The sequence below is a fragment of the Pavona decussata genome, unplaced genomic scaffold, assembly GCF_977016875.1.
Source record: "Pavona decussata unplaced genomic scaffold, jaPavDecu1.1 SCAFFOLD_112, whole genome shotgun sequence".
NCBI classification, from domain to species: Eukaryota; Metazoa; Cnidaria; class Anthozoa; order Scleractinia; family Agariciidae; genus Pavona; species Pavona decussata.
This window is the reverse complement of record NW_028145526.1, coordinates 1,202,397-1,227,813: the sequence shown is the minus strand read 5'-3', so window position 1 is coordinate 1,227,813 and position 25,417 is coordinate 1,202,397. Positions and strand designations below refer to the sequence as shown.

General features: G+C 36.9%; 3 protein-coding genes across 4 annotated transcripts; 2 read left to right on the top strand and 1 right to left on the bottom strand.

The window, feature by feature from the left end:
- The first annotated feature begins 1,888 nt into the window (after window positions 1-1,888).
- Window positions 1,889-9,755, top strand: LOC146470717 (melatonin receptor type 1B-B-like). 2 transcript variants are annotated; one of them, XM_085121662.1, is made up of 3 exons: window positions 1,889-2,263; window positions 6,707-6,832; window positions 7,187-9,755. In XM_085121662.1, exons 1-3 carry the CDS (start codon window positions 2,218-2,220, stop codon window positions 8,227-8,229), a joined length of 1,215 nt encoding a protein of 404 aa, XP_084977788.1. In that variant the 5' UTR covers window positions 1,889-2,217; the 3' UTR covers window positions 8,230-9,755. The 2 variants fall into 2 exon arrangements, with proteins under 2 accessions (XP_084977788.1, XP_084977787.1); XM_085121661.1 differs by lacking the exon at window positions 1,889-2,263 and having other exon boundaries at window positions 6,438-6,832.
- Window positions 9,756-11,163: 1,408 nt separating this feature from the next.
- LOC146470716 (uncharacterized) lies at window positions 11,164-12,686 on the bottom strand. Its single transcript, XM_085121659.1, has one exon. The coding sequence runs from the start codon at window positions 12,575-12,577 to the stop codon at window positions 11,321-11,323; it is 1,257 nt and encodes a 418-aa protein (XP_084977785.1). The 5' UTR covers window positions 12,578-12,686; the 3' UTR covers window positions 11,164-11,320.
- A 43-nt stretch (window positions 12,687-12,729) lies between these two features.
- LOC146470715 (ER membrane protein complex subunit 10-like) lies at window positions 12,730-24,142 on the top strand. The gene is made up of 11 exons (XM_085121664.1): window positions 12,730-12,824; window positions 12,958-13,021; window positions 15,042-15,066; window positions 16,161-16,251; window positions 16,755-16,856; window positions 17,408-17,465; window positions 18,616-18,680; window positions 20,624-20,691; window positions 21,155-21,251; window positions 23,128-23,787; window positions 23,970-24,142. The coding sequence occupies exons 1-10, from the start codon at window positions 12,753-12,755 to the stop codon at window positions 23,209-23,211; spliced, it is 726 nt and encodes a 241-aa protein (XP_084977790.1). The 5' UTR covers window positions 12,730-12,752; the 3' UTR covers window positions 23,212-23,787; window positions 23,970-24,142.
- The last annotated feature ends 1,275 nt before the right edge of the window (window positions 24,143-25,417 follow it).

The following is a 25,417-nucleotide window of genomic DNA, read 5'->3' as shown; positions in this document are numbered from 1 at the left end:
TAGTTCCATTGGAATATGGTCACACTTAGGGGCTGTGTATCCACAGACTCAGAAGTTAGAACCACCATGCGCAGTATCAAAAACAGCACCATTGTAAATTGTCGTATCAAAGTTCTGTTCAACAGAAATTTGAATGGCATCACTTTAGCAGTAAAAAGTAAGAACCACCTTGCACAGGAAAGTCCCGATCAGTAGCTTTTATTTGAATGGTGACACTTGAGGATTCAGTTCATCTGCAAACTGAAAAGTTAGAGCCACTTTGTACTGCATAATAAACAGCACCGCAGGAAAGTACTGCTCAGTAGCTTTAATTCATTTGAATGGTCACTCTAGGAGTTTTTCCGGATACTCAAAAACTACCGCATAATAAACAGTACCGCAGGAAAGAAATTATGAACAAATTTTGTTTGGGTAGAAGTTTAGCCTCCATTCGTATGGCAAAACTCACCTAGAGACTTAAAAGTGGAAGCTGGGTCATTTTCATGTTTCTAGTTTGCCTCTAGGAGTGAAAGAGTTAACAGAGACCAACTGGTTCAAGCGTTTTCACCTTTTTTCACCCTTTGCGGCCATGGCTACTAAATCTCGTTGTATGAATTCGCCCTCTCGATCCTCATTTGTCAATAAATAGCTTTAAATAGCTTTCGCTGTCGACACTTTATGCTAAAGAGGATCAGTAAAAGATATCAAGTTTAAAAAGGGTTTCTTTTCCGGGTTCTGGCAGCGGATCCATGTGAGAGCGAATCAAATGCTCGCTTTTCTAGTGGCACTTATATTAATATCAGCAAAATATTTATGGCCGCTTTAATATACGACCATTTTGTCGTAGAAGGCAAACAGTAAAATTCATATTTGCCAACCTTTCACCGGAAAACAAAAGAATAAGAAATTTTGCCAAAGACCCATGACAAAGTTTGAGTTTTCATAAAACACTTCTTCGGCGAAAGACCCCACAAAAGTGGACTATGAAGGGCTTCATTTTTCAGCTGAAATAGTCGTTCTTTTTAATTAATTAGGTCCATTCTCCTCATTTTTGGTTGAACTGACCATAATTACCAGACTGTTCAATAACTTTTATTTGCTATGCAAAACGCTTAAGCTTTGAGCACGAAAAAGTGTCCTAAAATTTAAAAAAACGTTTCATCGATGGTGTCGAAAATTACGAAATTTACAATACAATTGGGTAGTTGTCTAAGCAGAAAATGATATTAGGCCACTCGTTTAGAATTTCAATAAAAAGCGCACAGTTTATTATATTAACTTTTCGCTACTGCTTGTTAAAGACGTTTTGATTAATATCGTTCAGACCTTTTTTGTAAGGAAAAATCCAATGAAAACAAGAGTAAAAAGACAATTGAAATACGCTTTTGTCGGTCTCACTTAAGAAAAAGATAAAAATATAAACTGAAAGGTTCGGGTGTAAAGAAACCGATTAGGGCTAGCAATGTGCTAAATGAAATAAAGAAAATGGCACTTATTTGCATTTATTAGCTTTTCAAGTGAAAGACAAATTTAATAACTAAAAGATATAACGTATCATAACGTGCTTCGGAGATGAATTGTGGACATACAATATGCAACGCCGAGTAATAAAAATAATCGCGGAACAAATCATGTTGGATTACTTTTCTACAAGTCATTCACGACCGGCATATACCTTTAGCAAAGTAAATTTTTCGCGGGTAATTGGACAGCCTGATTCCTGTTGACGCTTTTTTAATTAACAATTTTCGGAGTGAGTAGAGAGTTACACGCACTAAAAAGGAACTATTGATTTTGTTTAAGGGGTAATTTCTTTGTTGGTTTTTCATGGTGTCCTATAAGCGTTGGAGGCATAAGTAACGTGAACAAAACGTGAACAGAATACATTTTCAGTACGATTCTACAAAATACCACCTGTCTCCTTCGTGTTTGCTGAGTGTGACATCGCATTTAATTTGTAAAGGAAAATGAGCACAGTAAACGAACTGTCATAGTTCTTCGTACATACGGTGATGTATGGTCCTCAATCGACCAATGCCAGGCGAGGTTCTTCGAGCGATCGATTTAAGGTCTTTTTTCAACGTGTCATTCAAAAGTAATCAAACGGTTTGATTAATTTCTCCAGTAAATCTTCCACTATTATTGAAATGACAAGCTGTAGAATACTGAACGGCAACTATCCTCGCAATAAGTACTTCAACACATCGACCTTCCAGCTGAAGTAACTACAAAACGCATATGCAAGCAGGGCATTCAAACGACTGGGAATTGCCTTCTTTTTCAAGTGAGTAACTCATTACTAGCCAAGTTTTTAAAAAACTGAAGCATGCATTTTATCCACAATCTAAACATTAAGCCACAACACATTAAGAATTTGACTCAGTGGAGTACGGCTTGGGGGGGATTTGTAAATGAAAGCTGAAATTACTTAGGGCATATTTTCCTGCAACTTGATTGAAAACAACAGACTAAGCGGTTGCGGAGAGAAATCCTAAAGACATAAATAAATATAAACCTGTACGGGATTCGAATCCCTGACCTCTGCGATACCAGTGCGGTGCTCTACCAACTGAGCTATCAAGCCATCTGGGCGATGGCCATTTTGTGTATTCGTAACTTTTCTATAGACTGTGAAGAGATGGAACTGAAATATATGAAATTTTAGCTTTGGAACTGCGGATGAAAGCGATTAAAAATGAGACCAGCGCATAACTGCACTGCTGTCTCACTTGTAACGACCCCTCCATCGCAAGTGTCTCGTAACCGGATGGCAGAAAAGGTACAATAATGAACAGTAGTCTTCTACTTATCGTAATATTGCGAGATACGTTCCGGCGTGTAACATGTTTTTATAAAGTGTCTGCAAGACTAGATATCGTCAACGTTGCGTTACGCAATGTTGGAGAAGTTGTGCTGTGTAACAGCACTTTTAGATGATAGTTTTAATAATCGTGCGGTCAACGCACAACTCAGTTTAAACAGTTTACGCGGTTAAGGGTAATTTTAACACCGAAAGTTAGGAAATGCTAAATTTGATTTTATTAACTTAAATCTGTCTTCATGCGTGGTCGGAAAAGTGCTATTTGAGCTAATCTGGCTTAGATCCTTGTCTTAGTGCATTTGACACGAATTTTTTAAATAGAAGTGGGGACAAGAGAGGTAATTTGGGCATTTTCAGAATGGAATTGTTTGTATAAAACAGCGGTAACCTTTGACATGAGGCTCAAAGACGAATCTCAACTAGACTGGAAGCTTTCTTTGAACTTTTTCAGTCGTGACTGGATTGATTTTCTTGCAAATCATATTTAGAATCAGGATAAGTTTAGGGAGATAGATTTAAAAATCGTGGATTACCGGAGCGAAAGAGATATACAAAAGGATAACAATAAACCTAGGCAAGGAAAAACTTTCTGAATTCCCTAGCAAAGTCGTCTTAAATCACGTGAAGATTTTTAAATTTGGCAAGTTAAAAAAAAAAAAAAAAAACGGACAGAATAACTAAAGATGGACCAGATAAAAATACAAAAAATTACCCATTATACGTTTCTAGGATGAAAGGCTTTGAGACTAGAACACTTTGCTTCTATTATTAATCTAGTTTAAGGGCTTATATGCGAGTTATTTGCCTTGGTGAGTATCAAAGAAATACTTTCGAAAGGATTGAAGCCAATTCCGGCCTGATTTCCCGGTCTAAGAAGTTGACTCCGGAACTTGAAAGTGCAAAATGTTAACCGTCTTAATTCTAGATTCATAAGTTCGCAATTGGAAAGGTTGAACTAAACGAAGTACACCTAAGATTTTTAAAATTAACCTCGTAAGAAATGGCCAAACGAAGGAGCAAAATTGATTTCCCTTTTGAGAAGGTAAGTTTCCGCGAAAACGGCTTAAATTAGGATTTACTAATAAATTGTTCCATCGAAAACCCCCATCTTTGGTCACAGAATTGATTAAATTTGCATATAGTGGCTTGAAAGTAATTGTGTGTTTGTCGAAGGAGAGGAGTTCGGTGTTTACTTGATATCTTAACGATTTTTTTTCTATTTACGACACGAAATCCTTTCTATATTTTCTTTCTTGAAGAAGGATTCACAGCTTTGTGGTGCCGGTAAGGTCAGTGTTTCTTGACGCAAAAATTGGACGCAATTGTTTATTAGAGTGTTTCCATTGCTAGGTTTTAAATTTGTTTAGCCTTATTGGCAAACAAGAGCTAACAGTAGAGTTTGAATGGCTAAACAGTCTTTATGAATGCACGAAAAAGGATTTACAGTATCAAAGAATTTTCAATAGTTTGTTTCTCATGTTTTCTAGTTTTATTTGGTTTAAAGGCCATCTAATTGTCATCTGTCTTTCGCAATTTAATACCACCTCAGAAATTTCAAAAGTCGTCAGTGGCCTTTTTAATGAAATGTCAACCATGTTGTGAGAAAACTGACAGTACTGTACATATATACTTAGCAACGCCTTTGCCAATAAAGATCGTTTATGGATTAAAAACCCGAAAGAAAGCTGAGTTGGTGCTTTTAACTTTTGCCTTTGAAAGGGTGAAAAAGTCATTTGAAATTAAAGAAAAAGCCGGGAAAAACTGGTTAGTTTTCGAATTAAATTAAAAGAAACATAAAACAAACAAAACCACTAAAAGGCAGACTACTCAATAGCATTAATTTCACTGGCCCTTAAGGATTTCATTTTTAACCACAACATTATTTGTCATATTAGTAAAGAGTACCACAGGGCACTGATGCTAATGCATACAAGTGCAGTATGCTAGAACCACACCGTTTGACTCTTCGTCACGGTTTTCACCCTGGAAAAGACATGGCTCATGTATTGGTCCAAGATTTAATTTTCGAGCAATAACTTTAATTGAAGAGCAAAATTAAATGTTAATATGTCCAGGTGGTAACAAAACTTGGGAAGTCAACAGAATTGAGCAAGAGGAATGACCTTTGCCTCAGAATGAATCGAAATCGGAATGTTTAAGACAAGTTGGGGGATGAACACAAATATAATATAACATTTCAACCTAATTTCAATTACTATTTCAAGTTCCAAATCGAAGTGTTTTATTGGAATAACACTACAAGCTCAAATTATACGAACTAAATTGGAGTTTTAATCCCTCAGTTTTGGCTCGGAAAAATACCCGCACGGTTTCGATTTCTTTAAGAATCTCCGGGGATGTAATATCCAAACTGTAATAATTACTTGTATTTATTTTATAAATGACAAATCGTTCCACCATTGCAATTAAGAAAACCAAAGAATGCATGTGTGTCAGGGATGAGATAAGAACATTGCAAGACTATCAAAACAGTGTCAGGATGCTGTTTAGATAGAGTTCCTGATGATTTGGCAGGCGGCATTGTACATCTGATGGGCCGCCAAATGCAAAACAAACCGTGAGGCCATTGCTGGGAACAATCAACCTGGTTGTTGGAGGAAACATTTGGATGATATCAAAAGATTTTATCTCGTGAGATATCCTGGGAGGAGGAGATTTTAGCAAGATTATTGAAATTCTGTCAATCAATACATTATATACCCTATCAATTTTAAGCAAAATTGGCAAACTAATATTACTTGTAAAAATGAGTCACTTCCTTTCACTTTTGGCAAAAGAAATTGTATCCAAAGGTTTAAGTCAACATTCGTTGATCATGTTTTGCCATGATACGGAAGTAAAAGAGGCGTGAAAATGCCTGCCTTGTCTGTCTTGGCCACGGTAGTCAAAGTCGTAAAAGAAGAAGAGGGATTGTTCGATTGACCGTATTCCAAATGAAGAACAAACGGAGAGGCCTCTAGAATTCTCGTTTCAGGTGCATTTAAGAGAACGTACACGCAAACTTGTGTTCATACACGATACACTCTTTTATTTTTTATAAGAATATATTTAAGAAGAATATCGAGGCTGAAATTTGCGAAATTTTAAGAATATTTTAAGAATAAACCCGAGGCTGAGACTTTGAAAAGGATATATTTGTGTGTTGAAAATCTGTAAAAGTACAATTACATGTTTTTAACTTAATCGTATAAAATTATTCCTTTCTCTAAATGGCAAACTAGCCAACAAACGAAAAAACCTGCACTAGCTGTAGCCAAATGTTCAACCGATGCTAATACGGACAGTTCGATGAACGGTACATGTAATACATATGTACAGTATACAGCACAAAAGAAATGAACTAGACTGGAGAAAGTATCATGATAAATTCGTTCTTTGATAGTGATACCCCAATAAATTAAAAAACGGAAATGTAATAAGCTATAATTTAAGAATAATACAATAATATTTTCAGCCTAAAATCGGCAGAAAAATAAGAATATCCAGCCTGGGCCGGAAAAACAACATTCTTATATAAAAAAAAAAGAGTGTATTCAGGACCCACTGTTGTATCCCGGTAACTACAAAAACCTCAGTTATGAGGGATTTTTGGTAATCATTGTACGTATTCTTATTCCGAAATACAGTCGGACCTCTATTAAGCGGCCACCTATTAAGCGGCCACCCTCCATTAAGCGGCCACTTTCCAAAGTCCCGAATTATTGTTTTGTCAGTAAAGTGCTGTATTCGATACCTCTATTCAACGGCCAACCTCTATTAAGCGGCCAGTTTTCAAAGTCCCCAGGGTGGCCGCTTAATAGAGGTCCGACTGTATGACAATCGAACGCACCTTATTATTAAATTGCCTTCCACACATTAACATTTTCATACTCTGCTCACCAACAGAAATGAGTGAAAACGTCACCCTCTCCACCCCAGACAATCCAAACCTTGATCCTCTTGGACGTACACAGGCGCAAATCTGGTTTGAAGTGTCTCTTGCCATCTTGGTTTGCTTGGTAGCATTTACAGGTAGGGACTGCCACACGGTACTCTTGTTGAAGAAAGTTCTGCTTGACATCATTAGATCAAGGCACAGACGCTTTTGGCGCCTGTCTAGTCCCATAGGCTAGAGGTTTTTGCTGCGTCCATTGATGATTCGATATATCAGATGGAACTGAAAAACGTTAGCCAAACATTTTTTGAAGTGTGAATCCATTCCGACCTACTATTTCTGGCCAGAGGTACTAATCGACAATTTTATTGCACTGGGGTGCTAATTATAACAAACGAAACAATTTTTTGTCTTGTTTTTGTTGACAGGGAACGTTTTTGGGTTTTGATATTAACCATTCGATATACCTAATATGCATACCTTACTCGCAGGAAATGCTCTGGTCGTCATTGCGATCCATTATGATCAGCGGCTCAACACCATTACCAACATGCTGATCGAGAATCTGGCCTTCACAGATGTCTTCATGGCCTCCCTCCACATGCCCTTCTGGATCATCAGCCTTCGCCATGGACGCTGGATATTTGGTCACGCGCTATGCCAGATGGTCGGTTTGACACAGCTATTGTTCGGGATCTGTTCACTTTTCACAATGACCGGGATCGCCTTCAACCGATATTTCAACATAGTCAGGCGCAACTTGTACCTCAAGTACTTCTCAACCAAAAGGACCACTTTTCTCTTGATTGCTTTCGCCTGGTTGGGTCCTCTGGCTGCAACTACTCCACAGCTCTATGGCTGGGGTAAGATCGAGTATCACGTGCTCTTCGCGGATTGCACGTGCGTCTGGGACCTGCCAGACGTCTCTTACATCATTTTCCTGTGCACGGTGACAATTTTCGCCGCAGCTGCAGTAATATCATGGTGTTATTACACCATTTATAAAACTGTCAAAGCCAGTGCGGAAAGAATGCAAGGACATGCTGCTAAGAGTGACGTAAAGAGCAATGCTGCCGGCTCAAAAAACGACAGAACAGAGAAGAAAGTCCTCAAGACCTCGTTCGTGGTCGTGTGTGTTTACATGACGTGTTGGACTCCTCTCTCAGTGATCGGCTTCATTGAAGTGTTTGGTTCATCAAGTCCACGATGGGCTCATACATTTGCCTACTTCTTTGTGTTCTGCAGCAGTCTAACTAACCCCTTCATATACGGCATCATGAATCCACAGTTCCAGTCTGCATTCAAGAAGATGCTGCGGATAGGAACTAATGAGGTACAACCCTTGTCGAGCGCAAGCCAGGTGAAAGGAAACGAGAATGCTGGAACGAAGAGTAGCGCTTTAGACAGCGTACAGTTCATTGAAGACATGCCAAATACCTCCATTCAGTCGGTTCCGGTAAACATAGTTAAAAGTGGAGGTGCTACTGCTCATGCGCAGACCACTCCAATAGAAAAGAGTCAAGCATGGGCCTGAAAAAAGAAAACAAAATAGCAAAACAAACCAACAAAAAAAAAAAAAACTAACCACAAGAACAATAGAAAACAAAACAAAACAATCGAAGAAGGAAAATCTCACTTTCTAGATCACCGTACGTGGCACCTTCCGTTTCGCGCCAGTTTGCTTAATGAGAGAAACGAGAGGTACAAGGAAACCTTTAGAACGTTTTCAAAAAAGCACATTCAGTTCTGGCTCAGCCAATAAATCAGATCTTCTAACTAAGAAAAACTGAATGTAGAGTCAGGGACTCTGCATTTGAGCCCGGTCGATCGGGCTGGCTCGGTTTCCGAGATCTCGCCTCGCCACTCTTTTCTTTACAAAAATTTCGATGTGTTCATATGAGAAGGCGGGCTCGCCCGGTTACCGAGATCTCGGTTTTTGCGACCGAGATCTCGTGTCAGACATTACGATAGTTCAGTTGGCCGGAACACTGAACATACTTTGAGCAAAAACAGAAGACTAAGAAGACATTTATTTTCAAACTCGTGATCCTAGCGAATGCTGTCAGTATTTTGCCTTGAGAGTGTTCATATAAAGCCTTGCTTGTTGTAAAATTCTTACCTAAATATATAAAATTGAAACTATTCGGACTGTAAAATGTTTGGATTCGATTTTTTTTTTCACAAATTTTAGTGATTAAAGTATGTGACAGAACACCGCCGTCTTTTGCCGTGACTTCTTAACTCATTATATACCCTTATAACTTGTATTTAATTTGCGCGAAAATGTGCACGGCCATTTGTCCGTGAGCATTTCCTTTTACTGGAGGAAAAGTGTGAGCTTCCTAGGAACAGATCAAGTTCAAGGACAAATATCCGTGTACATTTTATATATAATAAAGATTATTGTGTTCATCATACTTGAAGTGTTTTCTCTGAAAGGCGGGAAGGAAAAATGTGTCGTTGAGCGTTTTACTATCCGCCACCGCTTTATGGACAAGTTTGTTTATGTTCTTGTTTGTTACAACAGCAAAAGACTTCCATCTTGAAACTTTCAAATAGTCCTTTCTTGCAGCGAGTACAGCTTTTGAAAACTGCCGGATTTCACTTTGGAAATATCATCGGATATGCCCACAGATCTTACATCACGTGATGCATTTTGGCTAATCAAATATTAGGACCTTTTACTCGTAGAGGAAGAGCAAATAACACGATGTGCGTAGACAGTCAATAACAATAATAATACCTTTATTGAAGTGTCAAATTATTTAGTCCTGTGTACTAACTGGGGACACAAATCAAAACTAACTCAAGTAATAGATAAAACTATGTACAATCATGCTAAAACAACGTTAAAATTCGCAACCATTGGCAAATTCATACATCCTGAAATGCAATTAAGTATAAATCTATGCAGTTTTAAATTATAAAATCAATAAACTTCAAGTGGAACAAAGGTTACAACAGTTATCGTTATTGTTGCTTCCGCAGATTTCTTTTAAAACTTTGTAGACTTGGTTACTCTCTAACATTCAACATCAATTCTTCAAGAAACAGACGGACACCCGTCTGATCCGATCCAGTCTCCCGCTCTCTGTCCCCCTCCCCCCCCCACAAGTATTTGCATTTCATTGCAATGTATTGACTTTGCTTTATGTACAATAATATACTTCAATAGATAGATAAAGTGGTGGTATGAGATACTCTAGTCCTGGTATTAGCGATTAGAACATCTCTTATATGTAAAGGAAGCTTGCGATGTACTCAGACTGTGAACTACTACGCCTTTATATAATATGCAATTATCTCTGGAGTTGAAGACTTAACCAGTGATAACATTTCCCACTGCCATCAAGTCATATCAACATGTATATTCTTCGTTACCGTTCTCTTTACGTTTCTTGTGTTACTAGTAAGTAAGGGGCATTTGTTTTAAATAAAGAAAGTTTACCTTTGGTGATCATTGCTTTTATTCTCATGACTGTATGTTTGATCAAGTGGTCATAATGTAAGGAGATTTTTCATGTTGGTCACTACTGGCAGCAGTCCAGCTTTTACACTGGACTGCTGGTTATCTCAGTTGATAGAGCACTGGATTGCACAACCTGAGGTTGCAGGTTCGAGCCCCAGACAGACGCCTACTCAGCCAACCACCTAAATTGCTATTAAAATGAAATAGATAATAATAAGTACGCAGTGAAAATTCTCAGTGGTTAGAGCATCCAAACTAGTAACTGGAAGGTCGTGGGTTCGATTCCTGCTGGGGGCTTGGAAATTTTTTCTGAGAATTTTCATTGTGTACTTATTATTATCTATTTCAGACTCATGCTCAGGGTGTCAAAATATCTGAGAAGATGCTGTCTTTGCTTTGACACCTAAAAATGGTTAGATCTTTACGTGGCTTGGATGACCACCTAGAAATGGTGGTCCCATCTCCAATTTGGGGACATTAAAGAAGCACTGAGAATATAATGAACCCTGGCTGTGACCACCCTCAGTGGCAGCATGTGGTCAGCTTGGTGTGATTAGCGTGAAGGGCTTCTGAGTGAATGAGACAACAAAATTGCACTGAAAAGCTGGAGGTCAGGCTTTTTAGCCAAGTGCTGGAACTCTTGCTAAGACTAAACACTAAGTGACTTGTGGACTTTGATTTACTTCTTTGGTTTTTGTTTTTTCATGATTTGATAATCATCACTGTAGTCATTACGTGTAATCGAAGCCAAGGGTTTACTGAAAGAAGGATGTAAATCACTTTTTTTTTTGGCCTGAAAGTCAGTAAATGTTCCAAACTTTCCCAATTTTGGCCTGCTATGCAGATTTTGTGCACTAAACCTAAAAGGTTTTAAATTTTTTGTATCAAGGCTACTTTACTAGGAATTTTGCCTCTGCTTATGTGATTAATCCTACAAAATTCAATATGTAAAAAATCTGCAGTGCATACATGACTTTGTACTAAAACTGGGCAAGACTGTAGCTTCTTTTGACTTTTTAACCAGTTCAAAGAGATTTACATGTACTTCTTGCATCAAACCCTTTAATTACGATTGAACAGCAGTAAATTAAAATGCAGCCATAATGGCTTTTGAAGTTGACAGTTTGGATGCTATAAAAAGGTGCAGTAACCTCATTCAATCTGAATCATCAAACGTAATTTTCTGTCCCTTGAACTCAACCTTCAAAGTTTCTTGTGACCTCTTCTTTTTCATAGCTTCCCAGGATGGGTGCAAAGACTCATCAGCGCTCTTTTGATTCAAAGAGTGCTGAGGCTGAACCTTTCTTATCTGTTTCTGAGGTTCTTTGCCTTCTCTTTTCTTAATCCCTGTTCTGTTTTTTTGCAGATGCTTTGCACCCTTTCCATGCACCTTTTCCCACATCTGTTGCCTTGCTCGCTGTCCCCTGCGGTTTTTCTTGCCTTTGTTATTACTGGGCTTCCCTTTCTCTTTACCCTGTTTGTTTCTAGCCTTTGAGCCACTCCTTTCTTTCAGGCCAGACAATGTCTGAACAAAACATGACTCTAATCCTTTGGGTTTCGATTCTGCCAAGTCATCACTTCCCTCTGGCAACTCATCCCTTTCTTCTTCAAAGTCACTTTCATTGACATCTGAATTTGCTAAAAAACCATCATCATCTTCACTAAGCAGTTGCTCAGATCCAAGGATGATGCTTGTCATAGCCTTTTGCTTTTTGGACTTGGAACACTCTTCCTCACTACTACTTTCTTGTTCATAATTTATTTCTAGTTCTGGACTGATACTTGCTGCTGCTGTAGTTCTTGAATGCAGTTTCGGAGTCTTTCTATGCTCTTTTGGCCTCAGTGCCTCTTTGTTAAAACCACTAATCTCATCATCGTCGCCTTCATCGTTTATTTGTGGCCTGCCAGACACAGATGGATTATCAACAGTTTTTGTTTTACTAGTAAGGTTTCGCTTTGCAATCTTTTGTTGATTTTTCAGTGTTGGCATATTAACATCGCCGCTTTCTTTTTCAAAACCAACAGAATCTTGGTTGTTGGATTCTATTCTTTGAAAGAATTTCTGAAGTTTCGTTGAGTTAATTATCCTGTTTAAAGCTCTTTTCTGCGGATCAATGTCCTCATGTGGATCTTCCAAGCGGCCATCATCGACCACATTTTCATGGCGATCCGGCTCATTTTCGATTCTATTAATCCTGACAGCTATTTCATCCACCTCAGCGTCTTTTAAGAACTCTAGCTCCTTTTCAAACCTCTCTACCTTTCTTTGGTTCTTCTTAATTTGAGCTTCAGTCCCTTTCTTGTTAGCTAGCTGTCTGATTCTTCGAACAAGTCGCTGTACTTCAAACAGCTTCACACGTTTTATCTCGTTCTTCAAGCCACGGATTTCCTTAGACATCGCTCCTACTGGCATGTGTTAAAGTTTCATAACATGAAATGTTTTCTGCAAAGAAACTTGCACCCCAAAGTAGCTCAAAAACTTAAAATTTGAACAAGTTCGTCCGCCATGTTGTGTACACACTCGTGTCCAGTCCAACTCACTAAACTTACAATACCATCATTCTTAGCGAGTTACATTATCTTTCAAAATGGCGGAGGGAACGTTTCATTCGCTTCTGTCTTTTCTATCTCTGTTTCTTGTCCTAATTTCATTGGAAATGGTGAGATTTTGCCTGAAATTTCAGTAGTTAATGTTTTCAGATCTTGTTGTACTCTTTAGAGAAGACACAACATTGACTAATCGGTAGAAAATTACAGACAATTGATCTGACTTTTTGCTTAATGATTTGAAAGGTTTGCAGTTTGGAGCCTCGTGGAGATGAGTTAGTTTTTACCCTAGAGCACTGCTTGACTGAAGGTAAGATCACCTTAGTGTTTAATAATGCATTTTATGTTTAAATATTATTGAAAGTAAACTTACTTAGACCATAATAATAAGAAATCTTTTAAGGGTGTAAGAATGCAGGAGGTACAGTATCAGGCTTTAATTTAATTTCCCCCCAAATTTTGTCCTAAAATAATACAGTATTTACCTGTTCGCTTTTTTATGTTATTTTAATGATACAGTACAAGAAAACACAGGGTTTATTCACAGTCTGCAAAGTATGGCAAGTACACATGCAAGTTTTCAGAAAATGCATCTTGCATGTATAATTTCTTTCAGAAAATCAGTGCCTCTGCACTGTTGAGATCTTGTTGAGTGTTCTGCCATACTCTGCAGATTAGGTTCATTCCAGACATTGCCAGGGACTTTTCAATGCCCAGACCCCCACCACCGCCCCCCCCCCCCCCCCTCCCTTCCCCTGCAGAGATTATAGGGGGTCTTTTGTACTTGAGAACCTCCTGTAAGGGACTACCCAAAGTTAATGGTTGCTTACAGGAGCTAACACCACAGGGGGTCTAATTTTTCAGTCATTTGTCTGTGCTAATTTCAGGGGTATTAAAGGCATATTCATGACTGTATAACTTGGGGATAATCCAAACTTCAGAACATTAAGTTTTTCAACATTTCAAGTGACAACATTTTATTACACAGATGAAACCAACCATTTCCTGCATGACTGCCGAACCAAGAGTCTGTCGTATTATGTACTTAATAGTGCAGTATATGAGATAGGGTTGATGATGTAGAAGAACCTCTTAACCCTTTCCCGCCCAAGAGTGCCATATGGCACAAGACGCAATTATGAGCTCAGTATTTAGTCAATTTGTGTGAAATTTGCACAACCAAAAGATCTTTGAAAGATCGATAAATTGAAGGCATAAAATCATGCCCCCCTCCTATACGAGACTTGATTTACCACCCCTCAAACTTTTGGATTTTTTTTCCTTTGTATGTTAAGGGTCCAGCTGATATCTTACAACAAGCAATGCACTGAGAGCTGTACATTAAGCTATAGTTTAGGGGGATACCCAGTATGTACAACGAATAGGAAAATTTTCAATGGTTTTCTTCTTTCGGTTTGGACTTTTCTCACTCTAATATGTGACCTCCTCCATCTCTGTTGGTGTGATTTACAGCACACCCCAGAAAATACCTTTTAAATGGTATATCACATGTGGTGTCCCAGTTCATAGTTAGCGATTTAGAAAAATTCGACATTTCCCTTGGGCAGGAAAGGGTTAATATGGACACTAACTTCAGGCTGCTGTATATTATTGAGAAGTCTGTATTAAAAAGATAGTGTCTACACTGTACAGTGTATAATTTATGAATATTAGCATCTCAAAGACCAAATGCACTGTTTGCATCTTTAACTGATATGTTGGAGGCCTAAATATCACTGTACCAAAGTATGACAGTTCGATGTGGAGACTGAAGACATCTTTTAGTGCCTGTGGTGAGATCAGGCTTCTGCAAGGTGGTGAACAGGTTGCTTATGGTTCAAAAGAAGATAAAAATTTTAATTAAAAACCATTGGTCCACAAAGTGGTTGCAGTCGCTTACAAGAGGCGGTTGTTTACAAGAGATTCCAGCTGTAGTGATTTGATTAGGAAAAAATTGTTTTTTTTGGGAAAGTGAGCAGTCACTTACAGGAGGTGGTTGCTTCCGAGAGGTGGTTGCACTGGGAGGTTCCACTGTGTTTTTGTTACCAGTAATCACACAATACCCTCAAAACAAGAATGATGAATTTAGATATTGATGTCAGGGCTGGCGTACATGTACTTGTTTTCTTTCCTTTTATTCAGACCAGTTAAATTTTGATTTTCCTTCGTCCCACATTCATTACTGTAACAAAGAAAAATGAAATCAAACTGTTTTCATTTCAAAACACAAACATTTAATTAATTAAAACCACAACATTTCAATGAAAATTTTCCCACCTCAATAATAATTGTTTTTGTAACATTTCCAACCCATTTCATCTTTTTTCCAGGTGCAGATGCAGTTTTTAAATCAAGGTAAGTTTTTCATATGTTTACCTTTCAATTCATATGCATAATTATGTGAAGGAATCCTTTTGTTTTTATGCGTTGCGTGACTTCTGTCATTTACATGTAAAGTGTCAGTGATATTGCAAGCTTTAAATTTGCAGTATTACTGAATTTTATAGTGTTGTGGGTCTATAGGCTGGCTCACTTGGTTTAAAGTAAACTTGGTTTGAGTTGAATAGGTTACTTCAGTTAGATCAACTGGTTCAGTTCATTCACTTGGTTCAGCTTCTTCAGTTGGTTCAGCTGGTTTAACTTGTTCAACTAGTTCAACTAGTTAAGCTGGTTCAGTCAGTTCAAACTTGTAACAATCATTCTGAGTTGTTGTAAACTACATGTACATGTAGTGTGTACTTACATGTAAACTGCATGATTTGTACAGTACATTCATGTATTACGACATGGATTCCCTCTTACTATTTACTTCAACATAGAAAGAATGCACTCCAATAATTTATTGTGTTTGGAGTCAAGATTGTATGGGACAGTCAACAAATGAAAGAATGGATCTTGGGTCGCGTATCTTGCATCCTCTGCAAATTTTGCAGGGGTGGATGGCATCGTCACCAACTTGGCAAAGGAGAGAGAGCCTACAGTGTAGGATTGAGATCATTGAATGCACTCCCTAATTCTAGTTGTTGTGACTTTATGATGACTTTAAAGAAAACTTTGTGAAATTTGCTACTGAATTTATGCTTTTCAGAGTGCACGCTGACAAGTTTCGTTTGATTGATAGATTTTGCTTCTGATTGCTTTAATTTGAAAGCATGCGCACGCATTGGCTAATTTGTAACTTTTGAAATTGATGGTGCAGTGTATCTGTCGTGCGAGCAAAATAAACAGATTTGGATTTTGGATTGAAGCTTGGTGGTTTCGTGATTTTATGGAGGGTTTTTTTCAGACTTTTGGGGAATTTTAGGAGGAGAACTTTTCGAACTCTATGTTCAGGAAATCAACTGCACACTAGTATTAACAATGTTGCATGTATATTAACAGATTCATGTATGCATTATTTCTTAAATTTTTATATCATTAATTTTGTCTATATTTTCGTTATATTCCAGGGGAACCATCTATGTCAAAAACCTTAAGAGTTCCACTGGATCATTTTCACAGAGAGAATCACTCTCACTAGATGATATAGATAATCTGAAGGTAAATTGACACACTCGGCAGTGATTTAATAGTGTATGACTTGTATTTTTTTTAAATTGTACAAAATTAATTACAATTAAAATGTGCATGCATGTATAATTATACTTAGTGTTCATTGGGTGATGGGGAAGAGATGTAAGCACAATGTTTTCAGAAATTTGTGAAAAGCATAATCCTTTCCTGATTGCTGCACCCTTATGCATGTACATATGTACTAACTTGAGTTACGTGTAACTTGTTGTTTTGTTTGGTTTGGTTTGGTTGTTTGTTTTTTGAATTGTTTTAACTCTTCTACATACTTTCATCTATAAATGGAAAATAACTGTGAAGGTTGCAGTACATAATGATCATAACTGGGGAGCATTTTTTCTGCCAAACTTGTGGAATTGAAACAAAAGAACTTTAGTTTGTGTCTTGGGATCTAGTTTTACTGGACAGAAGTTGCAGCTTCAACTTCAAATTGCACATTAATATTTACATGCTCAATAATTCTGTTTTAACAGGATTTAGCTTCAAGAGATGGTTACTACAGAGTACGATTACAACCCAAGGCTGCTGATAACAGTGATAGTGTGGATAACAGTGTCACTACATTTGTAAAAGCTGTGAGTGTTAATGGTTTTTATAATTAAATCTTCATTGACACTGTTAAAAGCCATTTAAAGTTTATTTTTTTCAAAATCATCAACTGACAAAGTAGAAGACTGACTTGTTTTTTTTTTTCTTCAGGCTACCTAGCTACATTTTGTTTTGTATGAACAAAATTTTGCAGATAATTTGCTTTGTTTACTACACCAATTGTTTTAATATTTGAAACTGCATTTGGTTGGATGTCTGCTTCTTCAAAACCTAGAATCAATAAATAAAGAACAAAAGATGTATTGATTTTCAAAGCCAGGGAAATAACTTGTACCCCATCACCCCTGTTCTATGTTTCAACCAATTATTAATCAATCAATTGTGTTTGTTAACGTCTCATTGCAGTCAAAATTGAGTTGCAAGATAAAAGGGAACAGATTTTAGAGATCTGCACTGTAATGAAATTAATTACTGTAAAATTCTCACTCATTTGCTGTTTCAATAATTTTTTTTCAAAACAGTTTTATTTTTATATTTTTATAAATCTCAACCACAAAATAAATTGTTCATTTTTCAGTGTGCACTATTTACGTCAAGGCTTACAGAGACAGTAACACTTTCCCTGGATAGTGCAGGTAATGTACCCGTTCTTAGGCATGGTACTGTTACACCTTTGAGCAGCAAACTTCAAGGGAACAACTTTCCAAAAATTTCTGCTCACTAAATTTTTGAATATGCTCCTTTAAAACGGCAATTTTTTTTTTGTCAGGTGTGTCTGTTACATTTATAAGCTGAAATCATGCACAGCATATTCCAGAATTATTTTTGTTAAAATCTGATTGAATTTACAAGCCAAGCCCTCATTGGTATTCTGACTTGTAACTTTCATTTGAATGGTTCTACTGTAGCTAGTTTTTGCTGAGAGTGTGAAAATTTCAAACCATATCTGCTGTGTGAGTCATCATTAAAATTAATTGACTCTTCAAGGTACAAAGTACAACACTTACAGTACCGTACAAGTAAAGATTAATTCATCTAAGTACTGTATCCATACATATCCCCCTTGATAGATATAATTATTTTTAGTACATGTACATAGTAAAAAAAAAAAAAAAACAAGAAAGACTGTACTCTACTTAGACTCTACAGTGCTTCCTTTACCTCTTACTATGATCTAGCTTCCAACACAGACGTCCTTAGGGGTTCGTCACCCGTTTCCTCAGTGACAAACCCCTGAGGACGTCTGCATTGGAGTCTAACTATGATCAGGGATGGGGCAGTGGTGAGAGCACTCACTTCCCACCAACGTGGCCTTGTTTCCATTTCCAGACTCGACGTCATAAGTGGGTTGAGTTTGTTGTTGGTTCTGGTCCTTGCTCCGAGGGTTTTTCTCTGGGTACTCCGGTTTTATTCCCACCACAAAAACCAACATCTCCAAATTCAAATTTGACCTGTAAACAGCGGATGGAAGAGCCACTCTGTGGAAGCCACTAAACTTCCCATTTATTCATTATTTATTTATTTATTTATTTATTTATTTATTTATTTATTTATTTATCCAATGGCAAATTTCTGAAATAAAATCCACAAATACATGTAATTTTTATGCAAGAGGGCACCTTTTCAAGCACAAAATCAATGCAAGCATGACATTCGTTGCACAGCAAACTGTACTGTAGTTTCACTCAAGACATTATAATTATTACTGGTAATGCATTGATTATATTTATAATAAATTAATTTTCAACTGGGCTTGATTTATTTTGTTTGCATGGATACTAACAGGTCACTTGTATGGTGTTGGATTGATTGTCCCCAATGGAGGATGTCATGCAAAAACACTCAATTGGGTAGGCTGTTTGGTTTCTGTTTTTTGTTTGTCTGTTTTTGTAGGGGGGGTGGGGATTGTCTTGTACAGTTTTCCATTGGGAAATCCAAATCCAGTTAACAAATCGAATGTGGTTTGGCATTGTCTGTACTCTTATCGACAACGATATATGTCATCACAGTGGTCAAAATGTTGTGGAGTCACGAGGCGCAGCCGAGAGGGTCCACAACAAATTTTGACCACTGTGATGACGAATATCGTTGTCGATAAGAGTGCAGACAACGCTAAACCACATTCGATTTGTTTTTTACCACAATATCAACCAGAAAATTTTTACAATAACTGTCAAAATTTCCGTGTGCTGATTGACGTGAGCAGCGTTGTCCAGACTCTTATCGACAACGGAAAATTAGCCAATCACATTGAGAGATTAGAAACAATTGTGGTCAAGGTTTAATTACAGACACTTGGTGTCTAATAAATTATTGCAGATCGTACAGTATTTGTGTAAATAATCCTTTCCTTTTTTTATTTATTCATTTTTGTAATTGACACTGAAAAGCCATCCTGGGGACGTGTAATCACTAATTAAAGTTGTACATATTAATTGCATTGTCTTGGTTTTGTTGTTTCTTTATTTACTTTTCACAGTTCCATTGTTAAGGCTCAAATCAAATTCATGTTTCTTGTAATTATTACTGTTCATTTACAACCATGGACAATTAGCACTGTAGTTAAAGAATTTCTTTTTTTTTTTTACAGTACATAGGTACATGTTTCATTACAACTTGCCTTCTATGAAAATTGTAAACTTAGTTTGTTTGTCACAACTGCCGCACGAGATTATTATTGATTTATTTATTTTATTGTTTGAGGTATCATACACTTACCTGGTACATGTACATACATGATTGTACCAGCATGTATCTAGAATGTTATTCAGATAACTACATGTACAGTCATGTTGGCAAGACCTTGAGACTTCTTGTGTGGGTTCTTTGAAGTAATTTTTTAGGAGAAGAACAGGGGGGTGGAAATAGGGGTAGATCACATTAATGTTATTTCATTAATATTAAATGTGATACTTGTGATACTTACAGCAGATGCTATAGATGATGCAATATCATACTGACGATGCAATATCATACTGGGGTGGATCTAGGATTTATAGAGAGGGGGTTTGAATAAACGACCGCCAGAGGTGGGAGTATTTAAGGGGGTCTGGGGGCATGCTCCCTGGGAAAATTTAAAATTTTTGTCCTTGAAAATGGAGTTACTTAAATAAATTCAAGTAAAATTTAAATTTAATTTAAACTTAAAAATTTAAATTTAAATTTCATTACTGAAATTTAAGCGAACTTCTGCGTCAAAATGAAAAAATTGATAAAAAATTCAACGGTTGTCGAGGATTGTTCCAGTTTTTTAAACAAATCTATGCATGTTGGCGGAGTTGCATTCATGCTGATACTTTACAAACTTTTGTTTGACAACATGACAGGAAATGTGTCTATACAAAATATTTTACTTGGCGTGATGCTGAACAGTGACAAACAACAGTACAATAACGTGAATAAACTTGAATAACAATAAACATTTCCAACCAGTAAAATAAATAACAATTTTTCAGTTGTGGTTTATCAAAATTAATGACAAAGGCTTTATTTTCCTGTTTTACTTATTTTGTAATTTTTGCTAAGATTTTTAGGGGGTTCAACCAAACCCCCTGAACCCCCTAGATCCACCCCAGTCATAACATTAGTATTAAATTAAATAAATGTTATTTCATCTTCTTCCCCCAAAAAACAAACTAACATGTTTGTCTGTAGATCATAGCAATTAACCAAATGTGTGCATACCATTATTTTGACATCCTGTTTGCGGCAGAATAGCTGCAGAAAAGAAAGGTGTGTCATCTCCGTCAACAAAATGATCTTACCACTTTTCCTTTTCTCTCTTTCTCTCTAGGATTCAGCATCCCTACCTTCCCAGTTCAATACTACCATTTCAGTCATGCTTCAAGGAACTGGACAGCTGTGAGTGTTCATGAAAATATAATAGCAACAGATAACACGAATAATAGTGCCTGACAATAATTTCCTTGCTTAGACGATGCCTCTCCCATGATCTAGTCCACTTTTCGTTGCTACAGCCCTTCAGGTTCTTTCAACACTGTAGACCCAAAGGGAAATGCTTGCACAAGTACAGGGTCAACGGCTAGGTCACCGAAAATCATTGAGCTTATGTTTATGAAAAAAAATCGCTAAGAAAGCATTCTTTTAGGGAACAAAAAAAGAAGAAGATGGATAAAAAAAAGGGAACCAAGAAATGGATTTTCACTCAGTAGAAATAAACACTGGGCATTTTGACACTGTAAAATGCTAATGCTTAATCATGGAAAACTTGAAAAGGTCATGGAAAGTCATGGATTTTTAAAAGCCCAAAAAAGTACAAGCCCTGCATGTATTCACATTATTGAATCATTTCTGTCTGTTGTAGCCCTGACACACAAACATACGTTCAAAAACTGGAGAAGGAGAAGCGAGACAAGGCAGCAGGGCAGACTCAGGATAACAGACCATTTTGGGCAAAATATGTGAGTGGATTTGTACTACACTTTAGTAACTTGTTTTAGATTGACCAAGCTAAATGTCATCTAGTTTTGGAATAGTTAACAGTAGCATGCTAGAGTTTGTAAAGAAATGCATGAAGATATAATCAGAGACTTGATGTCGTACATGATCGTACTTTTCTTTAGTGAAGGTCCAGGATTACTGTGTATCTAAACCTTTGAACAAAGAGGTTAAGGAATTTCCCTCATAACTGATATATTTAAGCCTTTCCCGTCTGAGGGAAATGGCGAATTTTTCTAAATCGCTAACTATGATCTGGGAGACCACATGTGATATACCATTTAAAAGGTATTTTCTGGAGTGTGCTATAAATCACACCAACAGAGATGGAGGAGGTCACATATTAGAGTGAGAAAAGTCCAAAACGAAAGAAGAAAAGCATTGAAAATTTTCTTATTCGTTTTACATACTGGGTATCCCCTTAAACTATATTGCTTGTTGTAAGATATCAACTGGACCCTTAACGTACAAAGGAAAAAAAATCCAAAAGTTTGAGGGGTGGTAAATCAAGTCTCATATAGGAGGGGGGCATGATTTTATGCCTTCAGTTTATAGATCTTTCAAAGATCTTTTGGTTGTGCAAATTTCACACAAATTGACCAAATACTGAGCTCATAATTGCGTCTTGTGCCATATGGCACTCTTGGTCGGGAAAGGGTTAAACTAATGGGTGCATTTTTCATTGCCAGCAAAACTAGTTGTCCATCATTGATATCCTTTTGTCCAATTTGCCTTTGTCCCGGGGTATCCAATAATTGATGGAAACCGATTATCGGAAATTCAATTGATCCATCGATATCAACCGATTAAATTAGTTAATTGGTATCGATTGGTATCGGCCAATCGATAACCAAACGATAACCACACAAAAACCGTTCATCGATTGCTATCGATTGGCTCAGTAACCTTAAACAGAGGTCACACACATTACCTGTCCGATCATCCGCCATTTTTACGAAGCCTTGGGGACGAAATTGGTAAAAGAAATTCCGACCCAGTCTTCTCAACGCAGAGAATATACCAAACATAAAAACTAAAATGGCCCATCGCTTACTACTATGATGAAAAAAAGGAACGTCTTTTTTATCTTTTGCTGCATATTTTATTTCTTTTAGACACAATTGGCGCCTTCATAGATTTTTTAGTTTGTATGTATGTGATCTTTGTTTTAAGCATGATTAGGTCCATTATTATAAGGCTAGGTATTGCTGTTTTGTTCATTATTTTGCAACAACTCATGCTGCTTTTTTTGGCAATTAATTTTCATTGTTTGCAAAAGTACAACTTCTGTAGATTGACCTATGGAACAAACATTTAATTAGTCAAAAAAAAAAACCGGATTCCTGGGGACGGGGCATTAGCGTTAAAGACTGAAAGAAGAGAGTATTGTTCTCCTGTTAACATTAAAATGAAATGTGTTTATAATTACTGCGTACAAAGTTGTGTTTTTTATGCGTCGATTCCAGTTCCGTCAATCTGCAACCAATCGATACCAATTTATCTATCGGTTGGTATTGATAATCAATACAATCGATAACCACACCAATCTTCGCCATCGATTGGTCATCGATTATCAATATCAATCGATTAATTGATATCGATTGGTATCAATTGATATCGATTGTCATCGATTATTGATTCCATCGATTGGATACCCGGGCTTTGTTTAAATAAAAAAGAATAAAATTTAAAATGAGCATTTAAACAAAACTGCTAATTACATGTACATTGTTAAAGCTGATCAATTAGACCATCATGTTTTTAAAGGCACATCACAAAATACATGTAAAATACTGCATGATTTTTCTCTTTTTAAGTAAAGGACTATTTTCTTTGCAGTGGATGTACATTGTACCTGTTGTGATTTTCATGCTGCTGTCAGCACAGCAACCTGAGCAACAAGGAGAAGGATCCAGCCAATGAAGCCTTCACCCCTGTTATCTTGTTCATTTTCTTTACTCTAAACATACAGCATGTTAAGATACAAACAGGTGTACTGAAGACAAGATTGGGGGAACAGTTGCACTTATAGGTCATTGATTTTGTCATGTCTGAAGTAATGGCCGAAGCTGACTGGTATTGATTTGGGTGAGAGTGGAAATAGTTTATGCCAAGCCTCCAAAATCGCTTCCCCTGTGTACAGTCTTGTACTAAAACAAACTGATGCAGAAGGAGCTACAGTGTATTTCTGGAGAATGTTGGACTACAAGTTAGAATGTATTAAACAGCACTGCCATCAAATTGCTCTCATCGGCAGGCAGCAACTGGCTGGGAATGACAGTGGAGATGACCGGCTACTCTGAGTTTGAAATTACACAACAGTGACAATAATAATAAATAATAATAATAATAATAATAATAATAATAATAATAATAATTATTATTATTATTATTATTAACTTCGCGCACTGGATAATGCCAAAGTTCTCATCGAAGACTACAATAATATTTTAATTACTATCCAGTTACAATGATTCAGTCCTCTCAAAAATACCCTTGGTGCCAGAGGTTATTTTTTTTCTTTGAAGGAGGGAAATTACACAGCGAAGTTATTTTGGTTTTTCAGGGATAAGTTATTTTTATCAATGGGCCTCTGGAGCCAGGGTATCTCAAAAATAATCATGTTAACTTTTGTAGTAGTAGACAACATAACAGGTCTGGAGTAGTACATGATTGTACAGTATGCCGAAAGAGCAAAGTCCACAGCAGGGGTCTGCAGGAAAAGCGATGTGAACTGCTTGAGGGGCAAATCATCATCTTTATATGGCAAAATCACCAGCTTCCAGGACACTTTAACCCCTCAAGTCCCAATACCGCCTAGCATCTAATTTCTCCTCACAATACCACTGCATGATTAAACATTCAGGTCACGAGAATAAAGAAAATGATCACCTTGAAGATAACATGCATTGATTGATCAACATATTCTCTCAACTAGTCCCATAAGAAATATGTAGAGAACAGTAAGGAGATTATAAAAAACAAACATGTAATTGATATTAGGATTTAAAGGGTTAAGAGAGATGATAATGGTAAGCTGTTTTCTTGGCTTGAAATATATTATAATTATCATTTTCATGAATAATTTTCTTCAAAGAAAAATTAGGGCTTTCTTTTCATGATCATTTTGCACTTCCCCCTTAGTGAATGGTTTACCAAGAAAAGAAAAGAAAAAGAAATGTAAAACTTGATTGCAGGTTAGATGTTTCTTGGAACCAGTTCTTTGTGTATGGTGAATTTATACTTCATTTTAGTCCAAGAAATCATTTTTACCGTGATGTGTCAAGAAAAAGTAGTGACCATTTTTGACAATATCTCTTTTGTTTATTCCCAGCACTGTTATTCAGATACAGTAAAAACCCACAACTAAGAACCTACATTTTTGGGAAGTAGCCTAAACAGGTTCTTATATAAAAGGCAGTTAACAAATTTTAGGCTACTTAGGTTCTTAAAATAGGTTCTTATTTCGTTACAGTGTTATAATATATAGTTCAGACTGCATTAGTGTGGTAATCTTCTTATTGCTGTGTAAATTTACATAATGTCTTACACTCTTTTTTATTTAAAGTGTATATGACACGAAATCTTTTATTTGCTTATTAGGAAGAGCTTTCAAAATGATGAAGAATGGCATTTATTTTATTGCGATAGCATTCTTGGTTGCCGAGTTATTCAAGATTTAGGCTTATGCAAATTAGACAACTTGTGACGTCACAAGACTGACACAAAATGAAGGGAAATCACAAAAATGGAATATCTCTTAAGCCTTTTTCTGTATAGAACTGAAACTTTGTAGAGTTGTTATACTCATCACAAAGTTTCATGATATAATCCACTATGACATTTCCATGGCAACACAATGGGCTCCAGGCTCTCACCATCCAAAGGATAAAATCAGAGTTTCCCTTCCCAAGAAGCACTTTTTGCTCTTGATGTTTATTCAGTGGGTGTGAGGGAATATGGACATTACGCAGCACAAGTATAAGAAATTCTGTTTAACTGTGGAGCAATAAATAAGGCATTTGTCATTTTGGGAAGGTAGAGGTCTGGTGACGAGTACGTTGCTATGGTGACATCATAGCCACTATCACAATGTGTAGGTCTGTCAGCACATCAACCCTGCAAAATT

What these genes read in the sequence shown, in the direction of transcription:
- LOC146470717 (XM_085121661.1), top strand. Translation starts at nt 6,634, where the DNA reads ATGACAATCGAACGCACCTTATTATTAAATTGCCTTCCACACATTAAC. An exon ending in TTGCTTGGTAGCATTTACAG is followed by an intron (nt 6,833 to 7,186) that starts GTAGGGACTGCC and finishes CCTTACTCGCAG; the next exon opens with GAAATGCTCTGGTCGTCATT.
- LOC146470716 (XM_085121659.1), bottom strand. Translation starts at nt 12,577, where the DNA reads ATGCCAGTAGGAGCGATGTCTAAGGAAATCCGTGGCTTGAAGAACGAG.
- LOC146470715 (XM_085121664.1), top strand. Translation starts at nt 12,753, where the DNA reads ATGGCGGAGGGAACGTTTCATTCGCTTCTGTCTTTTCTATCTCTGTTT. An exon ending in TCACTACATTTGTAAAAGCT is followed by an intron (nt 16,857 to 17,407) that starts GTGAGTGTTAAT and finishes TTCATTTTTCAG; the next exon opens with TGTGCACTATTTACGTCAAG. An exon ending in ATGCAAAAACACTCAATTGG is followed by an intron (nt 18,681 to 20,623) that starts GTAGGCTGTTTG and finishes CTTTCTCTCTAG; the next exon opens with GATTCAGCATCCCTACCTTC.